Source organism: Mercurialis annua, linkage group LG7 (assembly GCF_937616625.2).
Source record: "Mercurialis annua linkage group LG7, ddMerAnnu1.2, whole genome shotgun sequence".
NCBI classification, from domain to species: domain Eukaryota; kingdom Viridiplantae; phylum Streptophyta; class Magnoliopsida; order Malpighiales; family Euphorbiaceae; genus Mercurialis; species Mercurialis annua.
The window spans coordinates 9,190,784-9,213,280 of NC_065576.1; the positions used below are offsets into that span (position 1 = coordinate 9,190,784).

General features: G+C 34.7%; 1 protein-coding gene across 2 annotated transcripts; it reads left to right on the forward strand.

Moving 5' to 3' along the window:
* The first annotated feature begins 17,672 nt into the window (after positions 1-17,672).
* Positions 17,673-21,864, forward strand: LOC126655092 (ricin-like). 2 transcript variants are annotated; one of them, XM_050349092.2, is made up of 2 exons: positions 17,673-17,881; positions 19,924-21,864. In XM_050349092.2, the coding sequence occupies exon 2, from the start codon at positions 19,966-19,968 to the stop codon at positions 21,730-21,732; it is 1,767 nt and encodes a 588-aa protein (XP_050205049.1). In that variant the 5' UTR covers positions 17,673-17,881; positions 19,924-19,965; the 3' UTR covers positions 21,733-21,864. The 2 variants fall into 2 exon arrangements, with proteins under 2 accessions (XP_050205049.1, XP_050205050.1); XM_050349093.2 differs by having other exon boundaries at positions 19,928-21,864.
* Positions 21,865-22,497: the final 633 nt, after the last annotated feature.

Consider the following 22,497-nt stretch of genomic DNA (forward strand, 5'->3'; position numbering starts at 1 on the left):
ATTTTGCGAACGACCAGGGGCTGAGTGCCGGTTTTGTTTCTTGAGCCAGGATGTGCGACATGTCCCCATGCCTTTGGCATTTGTCACATCTTTTCACTAGTTCTCTGGCGTCTTCCTCCATGTTCGGCCAGTAATATCCTTCCAGGGATGCCTTTCTTACAATAGCGGTTGGCCCTTCGTGTGCTCCTCATATTTTGTCATGCAGCTAGCTCATGATATATTGTCCTTCTCTCCGGGATACCCATCTGCACCATGGGTGGCTTGCAGCGGTTTGATATAATATTCCTTGATAGATTGCGTATTGGCGGTTATCCTCAGTTTTTCTGCTTCGCCTTGGCCTTCAGAGGTTTTTCCCTCTTCCAAGTATTTCCATATGGGTTCCATCCATTCGTCTATCTCTTGTATGGGATAACTCGCCGGCGTGTTAATCGTTAGTGATGCTATTTCTTCTTTGAATTCAATAGTTTGGAATTTATCGCTCTTTTCCGATGCTGCTTTCGCTATCGCGTCTGCTTCTGCATTTTCTTCCCTTCCTATCTTTTTTATCCGCCATTGTCCTCTCCGCTTTTCAATCTCTTGCAGAAGCTCCTTTGCCCTGTTATTGTATTTCAACAGGTTTTCTTCCTTCGTGGCGGACGTTCCCTCAATTTGTCCCACCACTAAATGTAATTCGCAATGAATCTGCAAGTTTTCAGTTCTCACTTCGACGGCCAAAGCTAGGCCTACTAATAATGCTTTGTATTCCGCCACGTTGTTTGTCGCCATGAAGTTCAGATGGACTTCGTATTCAATTTGCACCTTATGTGGGCCTTTGAGGATGATTCCCGCTCCTACCCCTTTCTCGTTTTTTGCCCTACCGACGTGGAGCCCGCACTGTTATTTGACTTCTGGTTCCGCCATGGAACATCCGGTTAGTTCTGCGACAAAGTCAGCTAGTGCTTGGGCTTTCATTGCTTACCTTGATTCGAAGCTAATGTCGTGCTCTCCCAGTTGTACCGACCATTTAACCATTCTTCCTGATAGATCTAGCCTCTGAAGCACTTGTCGCAGAGGTTGATCGGTTCGCACGACTATGGGGTGTGCTTGGAAGTATGGCCTCAATTTCTTTGCCGTTGTTGTCAATGCCATCTTCGCGATTATCGAGCACCTAAGCTCTACGTCTTTTAAGGTTCGGTTTACGTAGTACACCGGTAATTGTTGTCCCGCTTCTTCTCTCACTAGACCCGTCGCAGCCGCGTATTTGCATACGAAGATGTAAAGGTAGAGAGTTCCTACATTCATGGGTCGGCTCAACAGTGGCGGCTTCGTTAGGAACGTTTTCAGGGCGTCGAAGACTTGATCACATTCTTCTCCGCACTTGAATGGCTTTGTCTTCAGCATGCTGGAGAACGAGAGGCATCGTTTTGCTGGTGACGAGATGAACCGTCCCTTTTGTTAAGGACATGTACCTTCCTTTGGTTTTTTGGAGGAGTCATCTCCAAGATGGCCTTGATTTTCTCCGGATTTGCATCCACTCCTCTTTTTGATACTATGTATCCTAGGAACTTTCCTCTTTCTACTCCGAATGTTCACTTTTCCGGATTCATCTTCATGTAAACTTGTCAAGTATCTCCATCATCGTTCGTAGGTCTTTGGGTGCTCTTCTTCACTCTTGCTTTTTACGATCACATCGTCAACGTACACCTGCATTGTTTTGCCTATTTACTCCTTGAACATGTGCTTCATAAGTCATTGGTATGTTGGACTTGCATTTTTTAGTCCGAACGGCATCATCGTGTAGCAATAGGTTCCTCCGCCTATAACAAAGCTCGTCTTTGTTTGATCTTCTTTTTTCATCGGGATTTGGTTGTACCCTTGTTCCTTATCTGCTAGGTTGTACATCACGTATCCCATGGTGGAATCGACTAACGGATCGATGTTAGGTAGGGGAAATAGTCCTTTGGGCATGCTTTGTTTAGGTCAGTGAAATCGGCTCACATGCGGTTTTTTTCCGTTTTCCTTCTTCACTAGGACGATGTTGCTCAACCAGTCTAGGTACTTTACCTCTTTGATGAATCCTGCCCTGAGCAGTTTCTCCACTTCTTATGCTATTATCCTTTGTCGTTCTTCCGAATGTGGTCGTTTCTTTTGCCGGATTGGTTTCATGGTTGGGTTAACATTTAGCTCGTGACATGCTACCGCCGGATCTACTCCTTTGATGTCTGCGGCTTTTGTGGTGAATGTTCCTTCAAATTCATTGAGCACTTTTTGGATCTCCGTTTTTGTTGATTCTTTCATGCCAGCACCCATTTTCACACTTTTCCCCGTGTGGACTTCCCAATGTTTCGTTTCCCCTACTGGATTGGTTGCGTGGTGGCTGAATTCTGTTTCTTCTTGATTTCCTTTGATCACCATCATCCCTTCCTCAGCAGGAATCATCAACCTCTCGTTCCTTCGAACATCTCCGGACATTTTTTTCATCCGGATTTGGCTTCTTCCTATCGCCCAATAGGTCTTCTCGGTAATGAGATTGACCGCTGCTCCCGAGTCCACTAACGCCCTTCGGATCTCACTCCCTCCAACCTTTATTTTTATTATGACCGGTCTGTCTGGTTCAACTTTCGGGAGGACCAGACTAGTGAGGCACCTGACTTCCAGTTGGGCGGTTTTCTTCTGCTTGTAGCTCCATTCCTTACCTTCGTCCCCCTCTGCCCTTTCTCTCTTGGTAGGTGGGTTTCTTTTGAACGTGTCCATCTCAGCTTGATTATGAATGGTATTGTAGGCCTGTGTTGCTCTTGTTGTTCCCCGCTTCTATCACTAAATTTCTTTTTGAGAACAGGTTCCCACATATGGCGCCAAATGATAGATATGGTAATGTTAGAGTTTATGGAATTATACTTAATAGGATCTAGTTTGGCTTGTACATGTGAATTGGTGTCTGAATGGCCGCCACTTATATGTGTGTGGGGTTGATCTATTTATAAGCGCGCTGGTTCCCCCTGTTTTCCTTAGTCGATGTGGGTTTTATGCCAATCCTAATGCTTTGTGGGCTTATTCCACCAATACGTCTCTAAATGTGAGTTTATTCTTTCAGACAAAATCTCAAAATTAGAGTGTCGAAATTCGAAAGTCTCGACGTTAAATTAAATGATATAAGTTAATATACATATGTATATATATGTATATATGTATATATGTACGTGTACGTACATGCGTACTCGCACCCTTGTACACACGTACGCATACACGCACACGTACAGGCGTACACATACACATACACACACACACACACACATATATATATATATTAAGAATAGAAAATTAAAAAAACGAATAAGAATATGATGAGGCGGTGATGAGTGGGGAGAAAGAAAACGACAAAGTTCGTTTCAGTCCCTCAATTTTTTTTTCAATTAATTTTTAGTTATTAACTAATTAAGTATTATTCGTTTGTCGAAATTAAAATAGAATAATCTATAAGTCCCGAGCGAATAATTTTGATGTCAATATTCGCAAAATAATTTGACGAAACTACCGTCAAAATTTTATGGAATTTGGGCGTAGTGACTTTAGTTAAGTGGGACTGATTTCGACCTAATAAATCTTTCGGGATTTATTAAAAATAAAATATAAGTCGGATGCATACAAATTATATATTTATTCGTTTTATATTTTATTAGATTTTTGGGTAAAGTTTCGCGAAATTTGGATTAGTCTCTTTTTGGGCTACGGACGACTAATTAAAAAGTTGTGTTAAAGTAAACGATTGAGCTAGTACTAAGTTGAAAATTTGCCAAATATATATGTACATATTTGGAATGAAGAAATGAAGCCAGCGCCTCATTTACTCAAATCATATTGATTTGAGCTGTCTGCTAAGGCAATAGAGGGAGCCCGATAAAGAAAAATTAGGTTTCGCGCGATTCGATCCGTTTTGCGATTCCGACTCCGATTTCTTCGATAATCCGCACGTATTCGAGGTAATAACCATAAATTTAAATTTGGTTATTTATAAAGTGAATTATAATTAACGTTATAACGTCGACCGTATCGATTCGATCGAATTCGAATCTGTAGGACGTTTAAATTGAAGAATTGGATTGTTAGGTGTGTGAATTAGTATTCGGAGCAGAAAAAAGGATCGGAACCACGTAGGTTTGGCCCGGAGAATTATCCCCGTGACTGTGCACATGCACAGCCAAAGGGCTATGCGCCGGCAAAGGCTGTGCGGACGCATAGCAACGCCGAAGGGGCATGAGGCATTTTCACCTGTTTCAAACAACATGTTCGATATTAGTCCAATCGGACTTCGGAAAGTGAACTAGGACGTTTTTAAAAGTTAGAATGTTTATGTAAAGTAAAAGGTATTCGGTTTATTAAAACAACGTGATGTTTTAATAAAGCCCTACTTTAATCAAAGTGATTAATGTTAAACGGAAGATAAGTCCATACCGAGAACGGTATTATCAATTGAACGAGAAGTTCAATATTTACATTAGTTTATATGCATTGTTTATAGAGTCGTCTACAAACAGAGTTTGCTTAAAGTCTATCGTTTACACGATATGACTTCAGTTAGGAATTCAAAGTCTGATATTTTTTGATGTTTGAATTCCAACTAGATGCGACGAGTGTCAATCTTCCAAGTCAGAACACCAGGATGTTTGACTAGTGGGCTAGCAGGAGCATACGCTTTTGGGCGACATCGATTTTGTGAGTTTACTTTGTGGTTTTTACTTTTAAATATTTATATTTAAACTGTTTTAAATAACAAATCGCACTAGTATATCTTAACCATGAAAGATCCATTGAAACAAACTTCCTATTGGTTATCAATAGGACTGTGTGATCACCAGTAATACACTAGATATGAGAATGTGTTTGACATAGAGGTCAGTTAATGTCATTGAGCGTTCAAAGTGCTATCGACCCTGACTTAACAATTTGAGATGGTTGAACGGTTACAGTCACATGTAACACTGTGATGGCAGTTTCACGGTTACGGTCCAGACACCAACTTAGATGCAGTGATTCAATTCACGGTCTAACGCCCATGTTGTGTAGGTTGAGACCCATACAATAGTCTACCTTGTAGGGGCTTCATCTAGATCAAGTAATGTTTTATATATATGCGATTTGAATATTCAATTGTAAATGTGTAGACTCCAACAGAAATATTTATATTTCTGACCCTTCCCATTGTTCACCTTTCAGGTTATCAAGGTTTAAGGTCAGACTTCCACAATAATTCTGGAGGTCAATGTCAGCCATACCTCTAGAGCTGCAAGTAGTTGCATACCAGGAAGTCTATCTTTCTGTTTACAGCAGTTCAAACGTATTTTCATAAACTCTGATTTGAACTACTATATATGTATATGATTGAAAAGCTGCGTGTTTTATAAAATGCTATGACCAGTTGTCTGAGAGATTCATTGGTCTTACGTTATTAGCATTTTGGGATTGTATTGGAAACAGAGCAGGTGTGTCAACTGAGATTGATGTTTACGCTCTAGTTTCTTGAAATACAATAGGGGTTATAAGAATCCAGTTTTTAGAAATGTGTTTTCGTTAAACGAGAAAAAGTTTTAATGGTATTTTCTGAAAACAGATCATACGTGATGTATGATCTTGATTTGCGAAAAAATTCTAAAGGGTGTTTAGGCTTACTACAGGTTTCGGAGGAACAACTCCCATTCCCTAGCGTTGGTCTTGGCTCGAGTTTCGGGTGGAAATCCGGTCGTGACAAGTATATTCCAGGATTTTCCTGCGGGACTGTCATCACAATTGCTGCCTCAAGTCGAGCCGATAGCCATCAATTGTGTGCTACTGCTCGCCATATTAATTAGGTGCGGAAGGTTTTTGCTGGTTACGATAATTCTCAGTTTGATGATCAGAATATTGCTGGTTCAGTTGATTAAAATGATCTCTGTGGGGATGGGTTACCCTTTCTGTTGAACCCGTGTTTGGAAGTCGCTTGCGCCACCTAGAGTAAAGTTTTTTATTTGGATCTCTTTGCATAATAGGATTCCTTCTCTTGATTTTCTGGTGGTTCATTCTATTGTCTCGGTTGAGAATTCCTTGTGCTCGATTTGCAGTGTGGTAGAAACAAAAGCTCATACTCTCATTCGCTGTAACTTTGCAAGAAGTATTTGGTGTGGTGTTCTCCAAAAGCTTGATGTTGCTTGGACTTCTGTAGTTCTTTCGTAGAGTTTATGACTCAACGGAAGTTTTGGCACGTAGTTTCATCCTTGGTAGTTTGGGAGATCTAAAAGTGCAGGAACAATGGAGTTTTTCAGAACAAACATTCAAGCAAAGAGGCGACGATCTTTAACTTTTTTGCTAAGGCGATTTTATTATAAAAGTTGTATTATGGAGTTCTGTTACTCAAGTTTGGATTACTTGAGGGACCTTTTTTGTATCATATTTTCCTTATTTTGGCTTTATCTTCTTTTGACCTTTTCTCTAAATCACCGCCCCTAGTGTGCCACCTTGTGTGTGCCATTTCTTGCGCAAAAACTTTAAATGAAGGTCATTTGTACCTCCGTATGACTTTTAGTATACATATTATTCATCAAAAAAAATGTTTGGCTTTTTATGGTTATTTGACATTTTTGAAATACTAGAGATCGAGGTAATTTTATATTTGAAAAAGTGGGGATTTTTATTAATAGATATTGGTTTGTTGTGTAGCTTTTGGATGAAAATAATCTCATTCATATACTGAAGTCGTATATGCAAGTTTAAAAATGGTTTAAGGATATAAAGAGTACGACGAGACCTTAGTTTGGTGAAGTTCATGAGACTATTCATCAATTCATGTATTGAAACAAAATGAAAAAGAAGTGGCTTAATTGGATTTGGACGAAAATAGATTTCAATTTTTTTATGAATTAAGAATCTTCTTTCTTATTCTTACGCGTTCATAATATCATAATTCCATTTGTTTTATGACTAATATGTATTTTAAAAGCCATAAGAAGTGGAAAAAACGAAAAATTCTAAATTTTTCGTACAAAAATTGGCATACTTTTAGTGGCACAATAAAGACTACGACTTAGCTAATTGGTTGAAATAATCGAGGTCTTGAAAATGAGATACGATGAGGATTCCTAAAGATATTCAAACCCGAATAACAAAATATCATATTACAGATTTTAAAGAGAAAAGCCGCCTTAGTGAAACAGTTAAAAATCACAGTCTCCTTGTTTGAGACTGTACTTGTAAATTTCCTCCCATTCTTGCACTTTCAAATTTCCCGAACTATTAGATACCACAAAATATGCCAAAACGTTTCATAAGGACCTATATGAATAATTCTTTGACACTGAGTAATATAATCTACAAAAGAAGTAGGGGAAATCCAAACCAAACCCAACTCCTGAAGGATAGCACAAAAAATGCTTCTAACAAACTCACAGTAAATAAAAATATGCACTTGCGTTTCCACAACACTATATAGAGTAAGAAAAACTTATCCACAGTGAAAATAGAACGTTTTGCAAAAACATTAAGAGAATGGACCCTATTATACAAAGCAAATAAGATAAAACAAACTTAACTCGAGGAGGAGCTAAATACTTCCAAACATGCATAAACGGGACTTGAACACTTATGACCATCTTTGGACTGATCTCGCCACTGTTCACTGTGAGCCTCCAAGCACCTGTAAACCCTCAACATTCTCCCTATAATCCTCCAAAACCTGAAGAGTTGTAATCAATTCACTCTACGACACCGGTTCAGCTGCACATTGAGTAGGCAACACAACCTGCTCAACCTCACCACCTACTGTTTGACGAGCCACATTTGAACGTTGAGTAGGCAACATGCCATGCACATCCTTTTACAACACGACCAAATCTCAAAAATTGTGAACCTCTACTCAACGTGGATGATCACTTTGACCAAGGTTACCATCAAGCACAGCAGCCCAAAAATTTCCAGCTAGAAATCGACAAAACGTTGTTGAGGTAAAAACCCGAGAACTTGAGTTCCAAAAAACATCATCCATCCGGCCATTACAAGGAGAAAGGGTATCAAACATTAGCTGAAATCCCTTAAAGTTTGTGATTCAACTCCCCTCAAACGATGCCTCCATCACCAACCATCACTCCAAACATCACTAATAGTTGCTCGTTTTTTGTTCGAACGGTTATAAAATGGAGGAAGTAAATTAAAAGCCGGCCCATAACCCATCCAATTATAACTCCATAAAGAAACTAAATTCCCCTCTCCAATGCTATACTTCAAACTGGCAATAAAAACGCCCCAAGCATTTTAGTCAATACAACATAATTTTCTAATACCTCTCCAAATGAAATTTCTTCATATCTCCATTTAACAAAAATCCCAATCGATAATAGAGGAGCAATTAGAAACCACTTTAAACCCAAGAGATCCGCCATTATTAATCCTTAACTTCGATATCCATTTAAATAATAACTTCGATTCCTTGCATGCAAGTTATACAAACCCAGTCTCCCTTTATCAAAGTTTTGACAAATAACCTTCTAAGCGACCTTACAAAGAATACGAGATGACACATCATCCTTCCAAAGAAAAAGAATCATATACGTTTCCAACTCCTTGTGAACCATATTAGGCATACTAATCATGGACATAAAGTAGACTGGCACACTGAATATGACAGATTTTTGAAGAACTAACCTGCTTGCCAATCAAATTAGATAGCGCTTTCATAATGTCAAACGCGATTTAAATAGCTCCATAAGAACCCATAGCCAACTTTGTATATTCTAATGGAATACAAATATATTTGATTAGAAAAGAATCAATCTTACATCCAACCAATTGCACAGCAGTTAAAAAAATCAGTTTCGTTGACATTAATTCTCATAATAGATCTCTTATAAAAATTAATAGTCAATCTAAATTTAATTTGAAACAACATAAAATATGTGTCAAATTCCTTAACTGCTCAATATCATAAGGAAGATATAAAATAGTATATCAGCAAACTGAAGCAGAGAAATATCACAAGATTTGTTGTAAATATAAATCCCTGCATGAACCGCAAAGATCTTGATCTATCAAGAATAAGGTTTAAGCCCTCCACATCCATAACAAAACAGGTAGGGAAAAATTGGGTCTCGTTGACGCACCCCTCTCTTTAATCCAATTGGATCAACATGGCTACCATTCACTAGGATAGTCGTGGTCACTGAAGACAAGCAACAATACATCTACTCAATCCACTTCTTCGTAAAGCCCATACAACGGATAACTAAAAGCAAATAGTCCCAATCAATACTGTCAAAAGTCTTATGAAATCAAGATTAAGAATAAGCAATTTCTCATTCCTTCTAGTAGTTACATGAACAAGCTCATTAGCTATCATAGAACACTCCAAGATGCTTCTACCTTTTAAGAAAACATGATGACTATCCAAAACCATATTAGAATGTAATGGTGCTAATCTCCAAGAGAGGGTCTTTTAAAAAAGCTTGAATAAAATATTCACTAAACAAATAGGTTGATAATCCTTCAAATTAGAAGAACCTGGAACCTTAGGAACTAACACCATGAATGAGGAATTATTCTTTTAAGTAAAGTATTAGAACTTTAGAAGTCCGGAAAAAAAAATCAAAGGATTGCCTCCTTCATGAACGGCCAAAGCTCTCCGATAGAAATAAAAATTGAAATCATCTGGTCCCGGTGCCTTTCTTTCACCACAAGAGCAAAGGAATGGAAGATTCCCGTCTCATCAAACGGATGACTAAGGAAGCAGCCTGAACTCCCGAGATCTTCAAAAAATTCAAACCGAAATATCAAAACACGCTCCATCCTATGATTGTAAAGAGCTGACTATTCTCTAATATGAAATCTAATATCCCTCGGCTCCGAATAGATTGTATCCTCCACTTGAATAGAAGATATATGATTGATATTATAATGAATAGAGGCCACACTATGGAAAAATTTAGTGTTTTTGTCACCCTTTATATTCCATTTAATCCTTGATTTCTAAACCCACAAAGATTCCACTCTTTTTTCCACAACCCACAACTGAGCTCTTACATTGGAAATCTCATTTAATTCAGCCTTAAAGAGCAGCCCCGACTCCGCTTCCATGACTTTCACGTGAATCTCCTCAGCGAGCTCTTTAAGTTTCTTGTTCCGATCCCCACAAATCTCCAAGTTCCACACTCTTATATGTTTCCTAAGCTCCTTCAATTTCTGAATGTAATTGGAAGTGTTAGAACAGGCTGAACTGTAAATCTGAGCCACAAACTAGCTGCAATCTGTATGATCCCACCATGCCTCTAGCGAGCGGAACTGTTTTAGGCTCCAATCAAAAGTATTGGTAGAACGGAAACATATATGAACATGGCTAGTTTGACCTCTAGGAAAGGCCAATGTAGACAAATTTGGCCAAAAATTGTCTGATGGAGCAGAGATTAAACATCTATCAATACGAGACTTGAAATAAAAAAAATTCAAGTAAAAAGCCTTCCCTGAAGCAGAAAATCAAGAAGCTCAAAATTGTTTACAAAATTACAGAGAGCCAACATAGAGGCCGAAAAAACCCACTCCATTTAACCTATCCTCCAGAAATAAAGTTTCATTAAAGTCACCACTGATGAAAATAGCTCGCATAAAGTAAAAGACTTAATTCATGCCAAAAAAGCACCCTCTCAGCAACCAAATTACTAGTATAAATAAGAATATGGCGATATAGAACATTACAATAAATAAAATCCATGGCAATCCATCTATCCCCCTTAGTAATAGAGATATTACTACTCAAAACATAACTCTAAATAAGCACTAAACCTTTAGATGCACCAATAGAAGAAATCCAATTAAAACCAAAATCCAAATTTGGCCATAATTTTCTAATAAGAAAAGTATCAACAACTTTCTTTTTAGACTCAATCAACCAAATAATTGATACATTATAAATAGAAACCATCTTCTGAATAAAATTTTGTTTCCTAATATTCAAAAGAACACCTCTATATTTCTAAGAATAAAAAGTAAGCGGAAAAGACATTGAGAAGAAAAATAAACTCAACCTGAAAAGCTTAGACTTGCTATCCCAACTCCATCTTTTTGGAAAACCTCTTTAGCGTGGCTGAACATGTTCCCCTTTGAAATACTTCCAACTCATGCACGATATGGAAAGTCTTACTCACTTCATATATTGGAGTTGATGGTGCATTGTCCTCACAATCAAAGACATTTAAACGAGACATATTACCAATAGTTGCATCAAATAACTCATTCTCCGTCTCTACTTGACTAGTAAAACATGAAATAACATTACCCAAAATATCAATCTTTTTAAGCGGACGACGAACAATTAAATTATGAATGTCCTGATATCCCTACTCTAGCAATAGTGAGCCATTCACCTCTATAATCCGGTCATGAATGTCCCGCAACTCCAAGACCGTACAAACATCCACAACATCATTTTGCACCTGCTCTTGCTGCAAACTATCAACACTAGATATATTGGTATGATCATGTACATGTTCATCCCCTCTTGATAACAAAGAAGTAGATACACTTGAGTTATCCACCATCTGAACTTGCTGAACATTACCGCATTCTGCTCAATCGGCTTTAGAGTTACAAAGAGATCACGCCTAGCAAGACTAGAACCACAAACATCCATTACCTGAAGATCATAAAAGCCTAGTTTAAAAAGTTTTGGTAAGACCAGAACATCATCCACTTTTCTTAATAACGGGTTATAGGTAACCAATGCTCCCCCCAAGTTTTGCACATCAAACATAGCATCATGCACTACCTGATTAGCATAGGTATCAGAGACAATCGTATCAAAAAGCTCAATAAATTCATCCCACCCGTTGAAAGTAGAGAGTCCAATAGAGATATAGCAAGATTGTTGGCAAAATACTGCAAACGTACAGTGTCAACTCGTAAAATAGACTGTAAAGTCCGGATATCATACCCACAAGGAAAGCTACTAAAGACAACCAATTAGGAGACTCGATTTGGATAGTTAGCAAGATAATTTGAATGATGTAATTAAACTAAATAGACTAAATAAACTAAATAAACTGAGAACAATAACTATGATTAAGAAAGACTAAATTTGAATTTAATAAAGCTGAAATTTCATTAAGAAAAAACTATATGAGAAGGAAATCAGGGATTATTAACTATACTTATGTTATTCAACAAATTGGTTATGGATTTAGCTGTTTTAACTGCAGTTCAGGCTATTCTAAACCACCTATAACGCTCTCTCAAGTCGCTACAGGCAAAAACGCACACACAACAACTAATAGGCAAATCACTCACTCTCGTGTTACAATCAACCTAATTAATTAATCAAATGGCGTTTATCAAGCAAACCCCTAAGAACACGTTATCATCAATTCACTCTCGCATAATTAATTCCTATATTGTTAATTGCTATAGTCTATCTCAATTTAGCTCTCTCGAGTCAAAACCAAAACACAAGACAATAGTCTAGTTGATCAGATTAAACTAAGCATTAAGAACACAATTAACATGCAATTTGAAAATAATCCATAAATCCAATTCAATTAAATAAACATAATTCAGTTAATAATCCCCAATTAAGGGTGTAGCTACTCATTATCGAAGATAATTCAACAATAAAATCAATGGAATTCATAATGGAAAAGATAACAATGATATAGATCTCTCTGAAATAATCATACCTTAGTCGCAATAAATCCCACAATAATGTTGAAGAATAATCCAGAAATTCAATAGAAAACGATGAACAAACTCAAAATAAGCTAATCTAATGTTTAGGTCTAATACAATGATAAGCCAACCCTAATTGTGATGTAAAAAGTGCTATTTATATGTCTTCCGCCTCAGCTAATGACTCTAAATCGTATTTTTATGACAACCCAGAAACGTCCTTGAAATTGGTGAAGATCGGTGACATGTCGGGGAATTTTTGTCCAATTTTCTCGAATTTCTGCCGTCATGTGCGCCCGCACATGTCTCCTATGCGCCCACATAAAGTACCTATACGCCCGTGTAATGCTTCTATGCGCCCGCATACTTCTTTTATGTTGCAGTCTTCTGTTTGGAGAAAGTATGCGCCCGCATATACACCATGTGCGCCCGCATATGAAGCCTGGGCGCCCACATATTCCTCTTATGCGCCCGCATATAAGCTGATTTGCATCAGAAAGTTGATCGTCGATTCTGCAACTCAGCTCTGATTCGTTCCAATATCAAAAAGTTCCTGAATATCACCACTTTAGCTCCGAAATCCTCAATATACACGCATTTATCCTGAAAAGCTCATAATGCTAATAAGATGACAAAACAACTTAAAAACATACAGAAATATGCATATATCGAATCATAATCACACCTAAATATAGGAGTATTTCTACAAAGCCTAAAGATGACTCAACAACTTCTCACTCCTAAAAAACAACCCGTTTATCTATTTCCATTACATAAATGATACACTTTTTGTTCCCAAAGTTAATCTCCACTAAGTGATTAATGAAGAGACAAGTACTCGAGATGAGGACAAAACCCATATCCAAACGCTCCCTCAAAATAACCCATAGATGAACTGAAATACTTTCTCCAATACAATTGCCAATTTTAACGAAAACCTCAGACGACTAAAAGGATAGGGGAAATCCCGAGATCGATACCCAAACAAAACATGTATATGATTGACTGAAGTTATTTTCCCTATCAAAACATTGAAAGAAATCAAAGAGTGTAGGTCATGTATTCGTCACAAAATCCTCTGTGTTCAACAACGAAAGAAATGTCATGAGTAGAACATTACCTCCCATCACTGCCAACTTCTCTACCACAATTCTCTTATCAAACAAAAATATCTTAGCTAAGAGAATTGATTCAATATTATTAACCCTGGCAACAATACACCTCTCCCTCCAATCACTATTCCGCTGGCGAACGTTTTTGCAACCGTTTGTAATTCGCCCGCTCCTTTGGTTCTTCAACATTCGCCGATGAAGCCACCTCATTGTAAGACCCCTATCTTTGAAAGCTGGTGACAAAAACGTTCTGATGGCTGGATGTATCATCTTCTATTTAGGGGCAATGAAATACATCTTCTTCTCTAGTATTTCTCCATGAAATCCGTAAGTCTGAATTTACTAATGACAATCAAATTCAGCTGATTAATGATCCAGGATGATGCCTTGCTCAAATTCGGTCTAGGGAAATCAAAATTGACATTCCGTTTGGTTAGTTTTTAGCTAATGAAATTCTACCAAATACACCATACCTATCGAAGACTTTCTCCAAATCATGATACCTCAAATTCTTCGGGAATTTCTCAAAGTAAAACACTCTTTGCTTGGACTTCTAAATAGCTCCAACAAATTTAATCCCAGCATTGTGGCTGCGGGATTGAGAGCAATGGAATTATGTGCATGGAATTCATGGGGTTCAGGTTTAGCCTAACATGGTTGACAACAGGGTTACGAATGATAGAATAAGTGCCCACTGGTTGCCTGAGATTGCTAAAGACAATTGGAAAAGAAGGACGGTTGTGTTGATCAGTTCAAGGTGGTCGGAATTTACGGAGCTAGGACTCCAACGCTCCTTCATCGCGGAAACTTCCCTTGCATTTTAATGGCTCTGTTTTTGTGGCTTGGATTAAATATTCTATGTTTTGTTTAGTTAGAAGCTAAGTGGCAACAGTTGTGGCGGCGAAGGGCATGGATGAGTAGTAAATATAACGGTCATGCAAAATTGAGAGACAAGAAAGCAAATTATGATTATAAATAACAGATCTAAAAGTTGAGGGTAGGGACGAATTTTATTTTATTTTTTTAATTAAATGTTTGTAAATTTTTTTAAATAAGTATAAGTTTATTTAAGTCTTTATTAAATGAATTTTACTGTCATATTTTAATTTATTGTAATTTTATTTTTTTAGAAAATTTACGATTCAAAATTTTTTATAATAGTATAAATAAAAATTAGGTTTGGTTTTAGTTGGTTCATTATATGGTTAAATTTCAGGTTTGATTATGTTAGATTTCATGACATGTCAGCTTTCCTCAATGTCTTTTACTCAGTCGAGCGTGACTTAGCGACATGCTGGGAAAACAAATTGATCTAAAAATGGCTAAAAGAGAAAAATAATAATACAAAACAAACTATTTTTAATAATGTTTAAAATTTTATTATAACGGATGAAAGGTAGGGTCAGGCTGGGCCTGGGCCCTACCTCACACTGAGAAAAATATAGGGAGGATGAAAAAAGTACATAAAATTTTAAAAATAATTATAAAAGTACTTATAAATTTTTTTTTATTTACAAAAATATCACTGATTTAAAATTAATTAAAAAACTACCAAAAAATAAAAATTATTTATAAAAATACGATGTGTATAATGTCGGTATAATTATGGTATAATTAATTTCGGAATATTAAAACTATAAATCAGATAATTTAAAAATTGTATTTTGATTTATTATTGGTATAATTTCAGTATATTTTTGTTATATCGATTATAAAATTTTATATATATTTTCTAGTTGATAACATGTATAATTTTTTTTATATGTATTTTTTACTATAGTTGGTAATGAACTAGAGAATTTGTAAATTGTTGGTATACTTTTAGTATATTGTTAGTTTAATTTTTAGTATACGATGTGGAGTAATGTTGGTGTAATAATAAAATTTCAGTATATTTTGATGTGTATACTCTTGGTATACTGTTGGTATAATTTTAGTATTATATTAATTTTATTTTTAGTATACGATTTGATGTAATTTTGGTAAGTTTTTATTTAATATTAATAAAATCTCAGTATGCATAATGTTAGTATAATGTTGGTATAATGTTACTTTATTAGTATATGTGACATTATACCCACAGTATACACCATATGTTTGTAATTATTTTTTATTTTTTAGTATTTTTGTAAATATTTTTAGGATTTTTGTAAATAAAAAAAATCAATGTAGTTTTGTAATTTTTTTTATTTTTTTTTTGTGAATGGTGTAATTTCCTCAAAAATATATTACCTAATCTAATTCTATGTTTATGGTTAATAATTATCAAAAAATAGTTTATGGATTAATAACACTTCCTAATTCTTCACAATAGTAAAAAAGCAACGTACCATTTACTCCCTCCGTCCTAATAGATCTGTCCATTTTGAGAAAATTTTTGTCCCAAAACTCTTGTCCACTTTCAAAAAGTAACTAACTTTTACATTCAATTTATCTATATTATCCCTATTTAAAATCTACTAATGAGTAAATTGAAAGTAAATTGCAAGTGGACCCTATATTAAATAGGGGTATGACAAAAAAAGTAAGAAAAAATTTACAAAATCCATAAATAATAATTGCTTTTCTTAAACTGTGTGATAAAGGCAAAATGGACAACTCTATTGGGACGGAGGGAGTAGTATATTTCTCAGACTGATTAAAAACAAAATCATTAAACTTTGTAGAAAAATATTGTAATAAAGTCTAATATACAATTTAGATTAGCCTCAAATACTATTAAAATTAGAAAATATACATCAAAGTCTAAATAATAAATCAATATATATTTTTTTCATATTGCACAAACTCTATTCAAATTAAACTGTAATTTTAAATTTTTCAACATATTTCTATTTAAAAACATTTTTAATTCTTTTCCAATATAATAAATTTAATGTGTTTTTATACTTTTCATTAAGACAAATTTATTGCATGTAAAATAAAAAAAATAAAAAAGAATGAATCGATTTTTCATGATATTTTCGACCCATTCAAAAAAAACTTATTTATTTAGTGTAATTTTTTGTGGTATGATCTTCTTTTTTTAATTAAATTTGTTTCCTATCTAAATTTTAGGGCTGGCTTCGTTGTTGTATATAGGTTTTTGGAGCTAAATTAAGTGGGACTTTTGCCGACTGTAAAATAGTTTAATTTTTAATGGTTTAACTTTAAGCCATTTGGGCATTATGTTCAAAAGATTGAGTGGTTGTTGCCAGTTATAGTCTGAAATTGTCAAATGTGTGGATTTGTGAGCGATCCATATTTTAAAATTTGACAGTAATTTTAGAGAGAGTGAGTCATCGTCACAAAAGAAATACAATTTAAAATAAAAATTAAAAATATTTTTCATCACATGTTTGGCTATTAAACTTGTTTTTTATATATTTCATCCCACATTTTCATTCTTGGATAAAGCATCATTTTCATTAGAATAGTATTATTCTTACGTCTCATCTAACAACTTTGTCTATATTAATAAATTAAATTGTTCTTATGTTTGAGACTGGCACTTTAAAAAACAAAAACATGTATTTACGGGACTGTCTCACCAATAAAATAATATTAATAATTAGCGTATTTGTCTGTTCCATTTAAAAGTAAATAAATTTTCATATTTAAATGTATCATTTTAAAAGTTTATATGATATTTTTTATCTCAATTTGTATTGAATTTCTAATTTGTATTTGGCTTATTTTAATTAGCTGTGATTCGACTCAATAATAGAGTTCAATAAGATAAAATGTATTGTAATATATTAAAAGGGCATAAAAAGTGGGCATAAACTCCAAACTTAAAAGAATATTTGGATATTATAATAGTTTTGATGTGATTGGCTATTAAAGAAAAACATAATAACATCCTAACTAGCAGTTTCCCTATAAAAGGGGATGAAATTGAACACCAAAAAACCATCCCTTTTTCTGGTGAATTTCTTCTTTTTTTTTCTTAATTCCCTCTTTAATTAAGAAAAATATTTTAATTATTGCATTTTGGTCTTTTTAGTTATAATTTTTTTCATAGTCTTTGCTTGTTAACATCTCAAATAAGAGTGATAACTGAGAAGAGTTGATGAATAGGTGAAGTTGAAATCAAAGAACTGCGGCTCGTTAATTCCCTTCCCCATCTGCCGAATTATACTGTAAGTGAAAAACATATTTTTCTTCCCGTTAGAGCATCAAAAATTCACTCTTTAAAAATTGAGGTAATATTATAAAAATGGATAATTTATATATATTTTCTCACGAACTTTAAAACGTTTCAATTATATGTTTGAATTTTTATTTTTTATCAATTCGATACGCGGAGTTATAATATGATGATGTGGCTGCCAAAAATTATGTCCACCTCAACAAAATTACACCAATGAATGAGTGTCACGTTATTATATGCATCAAATTGAAGAAAAAAAAATTCATGTATTCAACTGAGACATTCTAAAGTTCGTGATTAAATTGAAAAAACATGTATAGTTTATGAATTTATTTAACATTACCTCTTAAAAGTAGGGGTAATTACATAAAAAATCACGACTTTTACATGTATTTTCATTTTAATCGCGACTTTTGAAAATTGACATTTATATACACGACCTTTCATTTTATCTCAAATGTATCACCAAAGTAAAATTCGGTGTATTTTATTACTAAAAATTCATAATCCTACATACTCTTACCGAAAGATAATAAAATTTAGTGTCGATTTATAATTTGGATCTTTGATTAATGGTTTAGTGAATAATTTAGTCAACAAAATACATTGAAATGATGAATTTTTTTCTAAAAAAAGGCCGTGCCTTTATATGCCACTTTTTAAAAATCATGATTAAAATGAAACTACATGCAAAGGTCATGATTTGTTATGAAATCAACCTTTAAAAATATCATACTCTTTATTTCAAAGAGTTTGATAAGAAATTACGGGTCCAATGGACACTTTGTTAGTTTAAATTTAGAGTAAAGAGTGAATTTGACTCTTTCACTCTTTAATTCATATTTTATCAACTAAATTTTAAATTTAAAAAAATTATAATTTAAAAAAAAAATAAAATATATCCCCTTTTCATCATTAAAGAACTAATAAAAAATAAATTAAAACTTAAAAAATTAATAGATGAATATTTTTTTAACAGTTATAAACTTAAACTAAAATAAAAAAAATTATAAATTAGAGAAGCTATTGTACTAAAAGTAAAAATCGCACTCTTTATCTATACTATATATAAAAGCACGGATGGGGGGGGGGACAGGCAAATTTACGGAATAATCCTTTTCAGTTTACTACTAAATAAAGGTTTTATAGTCATTAACTAATTAGTTATTTAATTAATCACTATTGTAATTAAAATCCTAATTAGAATAGGTAGCTAAATTATCTCCAATTTAATTTTTAGTATGTAAACAATAACTAAATTGTCTCCAAATTAGTAGGAATACCTATCTTTTAGTTTGATTGAAATATAAAATTAAAATATTATATTTAGTCAATATATTATTATTTAAATTTCTATCTTATTATTTTTAAAGATATTATTAATAAAATTTAGTTAATTGTTTAATTATTCTTTTGGTTATTATAAAACTAAAAGAAGAATAAATTAAGTATCAAAAAAATTTAATAACCGAAAATATTAATTATAAATAAAAAATTGATATAATTATAATAAATTTACTAATATGTTTATTGAGGAGTTACGTTACGAGCCACGTGCATAGCACGTAATGCGAAACTAGTATTTAAAATGTTCTCTATTTTATCAAAAAAGAAAACTCTTTATTATAAAGAGTATGTACTTTTTAGTGTTAGGTTTATTTAATTACACGTGGTTTTGACTTTTGACGTAAAAGATCTTGCGATATGAACTTTTAGCAAAAGATGTCGAATTTTTATAATAAATTATCTATCTTATATATATAATTAGTTAAAATAAATAAAGCACATTTTAGTTGCATAACTTATTTTGTTTAAATTAAAATATAAATATAAAATAAACACATGAAAAACTATAAATTTCACTAATGTAATTGGATATTTTTTACTAAAAATTTCATATCACAAGCCTTTTCTATGATGAAAAACTTTCACATTTTAGTTAAATGAAGTTATACCTATTTTTCAATCATATAAATTTGTCCATAAATATATGTTTTAAGCTTATCCTTTCATTTTGGCGTAATTAACTAGGCAGGTATCCAGAGAGCAATTGAAAAACTACGGTGGTAGGCCATGAAAGGTTACGAACATTGCCTATGGCTATGTTTGCTTGCAATATGGTTTCACTGTGGATCGACCACGGTTTGGTCCATAACAACAGCTGAGTATAATCAAACGATATTTCCATCGTTCAACGACCACCCGATTGTGAAGTTGGATGTAAATAATCTGAATTGGCAGAGCTACGATGACTTCATTATAGCTCTGCGTAACGCATTGCGTAATCCAAATGAGGACGTAAGAAACTGGCATGGCTATGGCGTGCTGCGTAGCACTCAGAATTTGCCGGAATCCCGGAGTTTTCTTCTAGTTGAGCTCTCAGTTCCAGATATTCCAGGTGCAACGATTACTTTCGCGGTAAACGTCACCAACATGTATATAATTGGTTTTCTTGTGGGAGACCGTGCACATTATTTCCCAGGTTATGATCATGATATTCAAATCGCTTTCCCGAATGTTCCATCTCAAAATCGGCACGTACTCCCATTCGAAGAGAATTATAATTCTCTAGAATCCGCTGCACATGAGGATAGAAGTACCATTTATCTGGGGAAAAATCCGCTAATTCAGGCTGTCAGACAACTCTATTATGCTAGTCGTGACGGCCACATTAGTCCCGCCCAACGGGCAGGTCCAGCTAAATGGCTTTTAGTTTGCATTCAGATGATCTCTGAAGCGGCACGAAACTTTATAATTGCAGGCAGAATTTCCTCTTGGATTGATAACTTATATGAAAGAGCGGCAGAGCCTGACATGATTAGTTATCAAAATAGGTGGGGAAAACTCTCGGAGAGAATTCAAGAATCTGGAGAAAATGGAGTATTTGATGCAGTTGACCTTGTAGATCGTACAAATCAGCCGATGGATCTGTCTAACGTGAACGACTTTTATGTCAGATTCGCTATAGCTTTGATGATATACTACTGCCAACCACAACCAAAACTAATTCATCACCTTTCCCCACTTATAATTCAGCCTGCTGTAGCAATGTATGATGATGTTTGTGTAAATCCCGAAGACCCTATAGTGCGTATTGTCGGTCCAAACGGTCTGTGTGCTGGTGTGATTAATGGGGACTACCGCAATAGAAAAGCAATAGTATTACAGCCTTGTAAATCGAATTCGGATGAGAGTCAATTATGGACCTTCAAGAGGAACGGAATGATTCAATCTAAAGGCAAGTGCTTGACCTGTTACGGAAATCAACCAGGAAACTACATAATGATAAACGATTGTCCATCTCAACTCACCGACGTTACCAAATGGCAAGTATGGGACAATGGAACAATCGTATCTGGAACTGGTCTAGTTTTGTCTGCAAATGCAGGGGATGAAGGAACCATATTAAGAGTCGAGGCCAACATTTATACCACCGCTCAATCGTGGCGTCCTACTAGTTACACGCAGCCTCTCGTGACATCCATTGTCGGGCTTAACCGCCTTTGCTTACAAGCAACCGGAGATGGAGTCTGGCTAGACAAGTGTGTAGCAGGCAAACAGGACCAAACATGGATTGTTTATCCAGATGGTTCGGTACGACCTCAGCGAAACAAAGGTGACTGTCTCTTTGGTGATTTAAAGCATGACAGAGTTGTCCGAATCGTTGCTTGTTATCCTTTATCCGTAGGCCAACGATGGGTTTTTAAATCGGATGGGAGTATTGTGAATTTGAACTATGGTTTGGTGCTTGATGTGTTGAGATCTGATCCAAGCTTGAAGCAGATAGTTATTTGGGATTCCACCGGAAATGCTAATCAAAAGTGGTCATTTGCATTTTGATTCAATTATCTCTATGTCGTAGTGTGGTTTGTTTCTAAATTTTACTCAAACAAATAAAAAGTGTCTGTTCAATTATAGTAGAGATGTAATAATGTGAAAATGAATGTATTTGTTGTTTTTCTTGATGTTAAATATTTGACTGTGCTCATATGCATATTGAATCTATTATTACCAAATGACTTAATTTTTTTTTTAATTTGATTATGAGGTGTCCTGAACGGATTCCAACTATGAAATGTCACTTTTAAGCCTTCCACATTCAGACGAATCCCCACTCGAGCCGGGTAGGTCCCTTACGGGAGGCAAAACTCTGGCCCCAAGTTTTAAACGGCTGCATACATGAGTACGGTTCGAACCCGCGACCTCACTTAAGTTAAAAGAGCGCCTTATACTACATCTTTTTTTGGGGGAGCTCAACTCTAATTAAACTTTTTCAAAACATAAAAGTTGGCCAATTTGTTTTTTTTTAATTCCAGGGGAAATGATACCTTTAACCCTTTTACATTAAAACTAATTTTACTCTAGCCGGATAGGTTTCTTACAAGAGGGAAAATTCTACCTCAAATTTTAAACGGCTGCATATATGAATACGGTTTGAATCCGCTACTTCACTTTAATTTAGTCAACTATTCTTTCTTTTTCAAAGAAATACTAATTGTTTTAAACCTATTTCAGTTATGACCATTTCATCAATTGTATCATAATTTTGATAAGTATTATTCAAATGAAAAAAAATTATGTTTAGCTATAATAAAAATAAGGTCT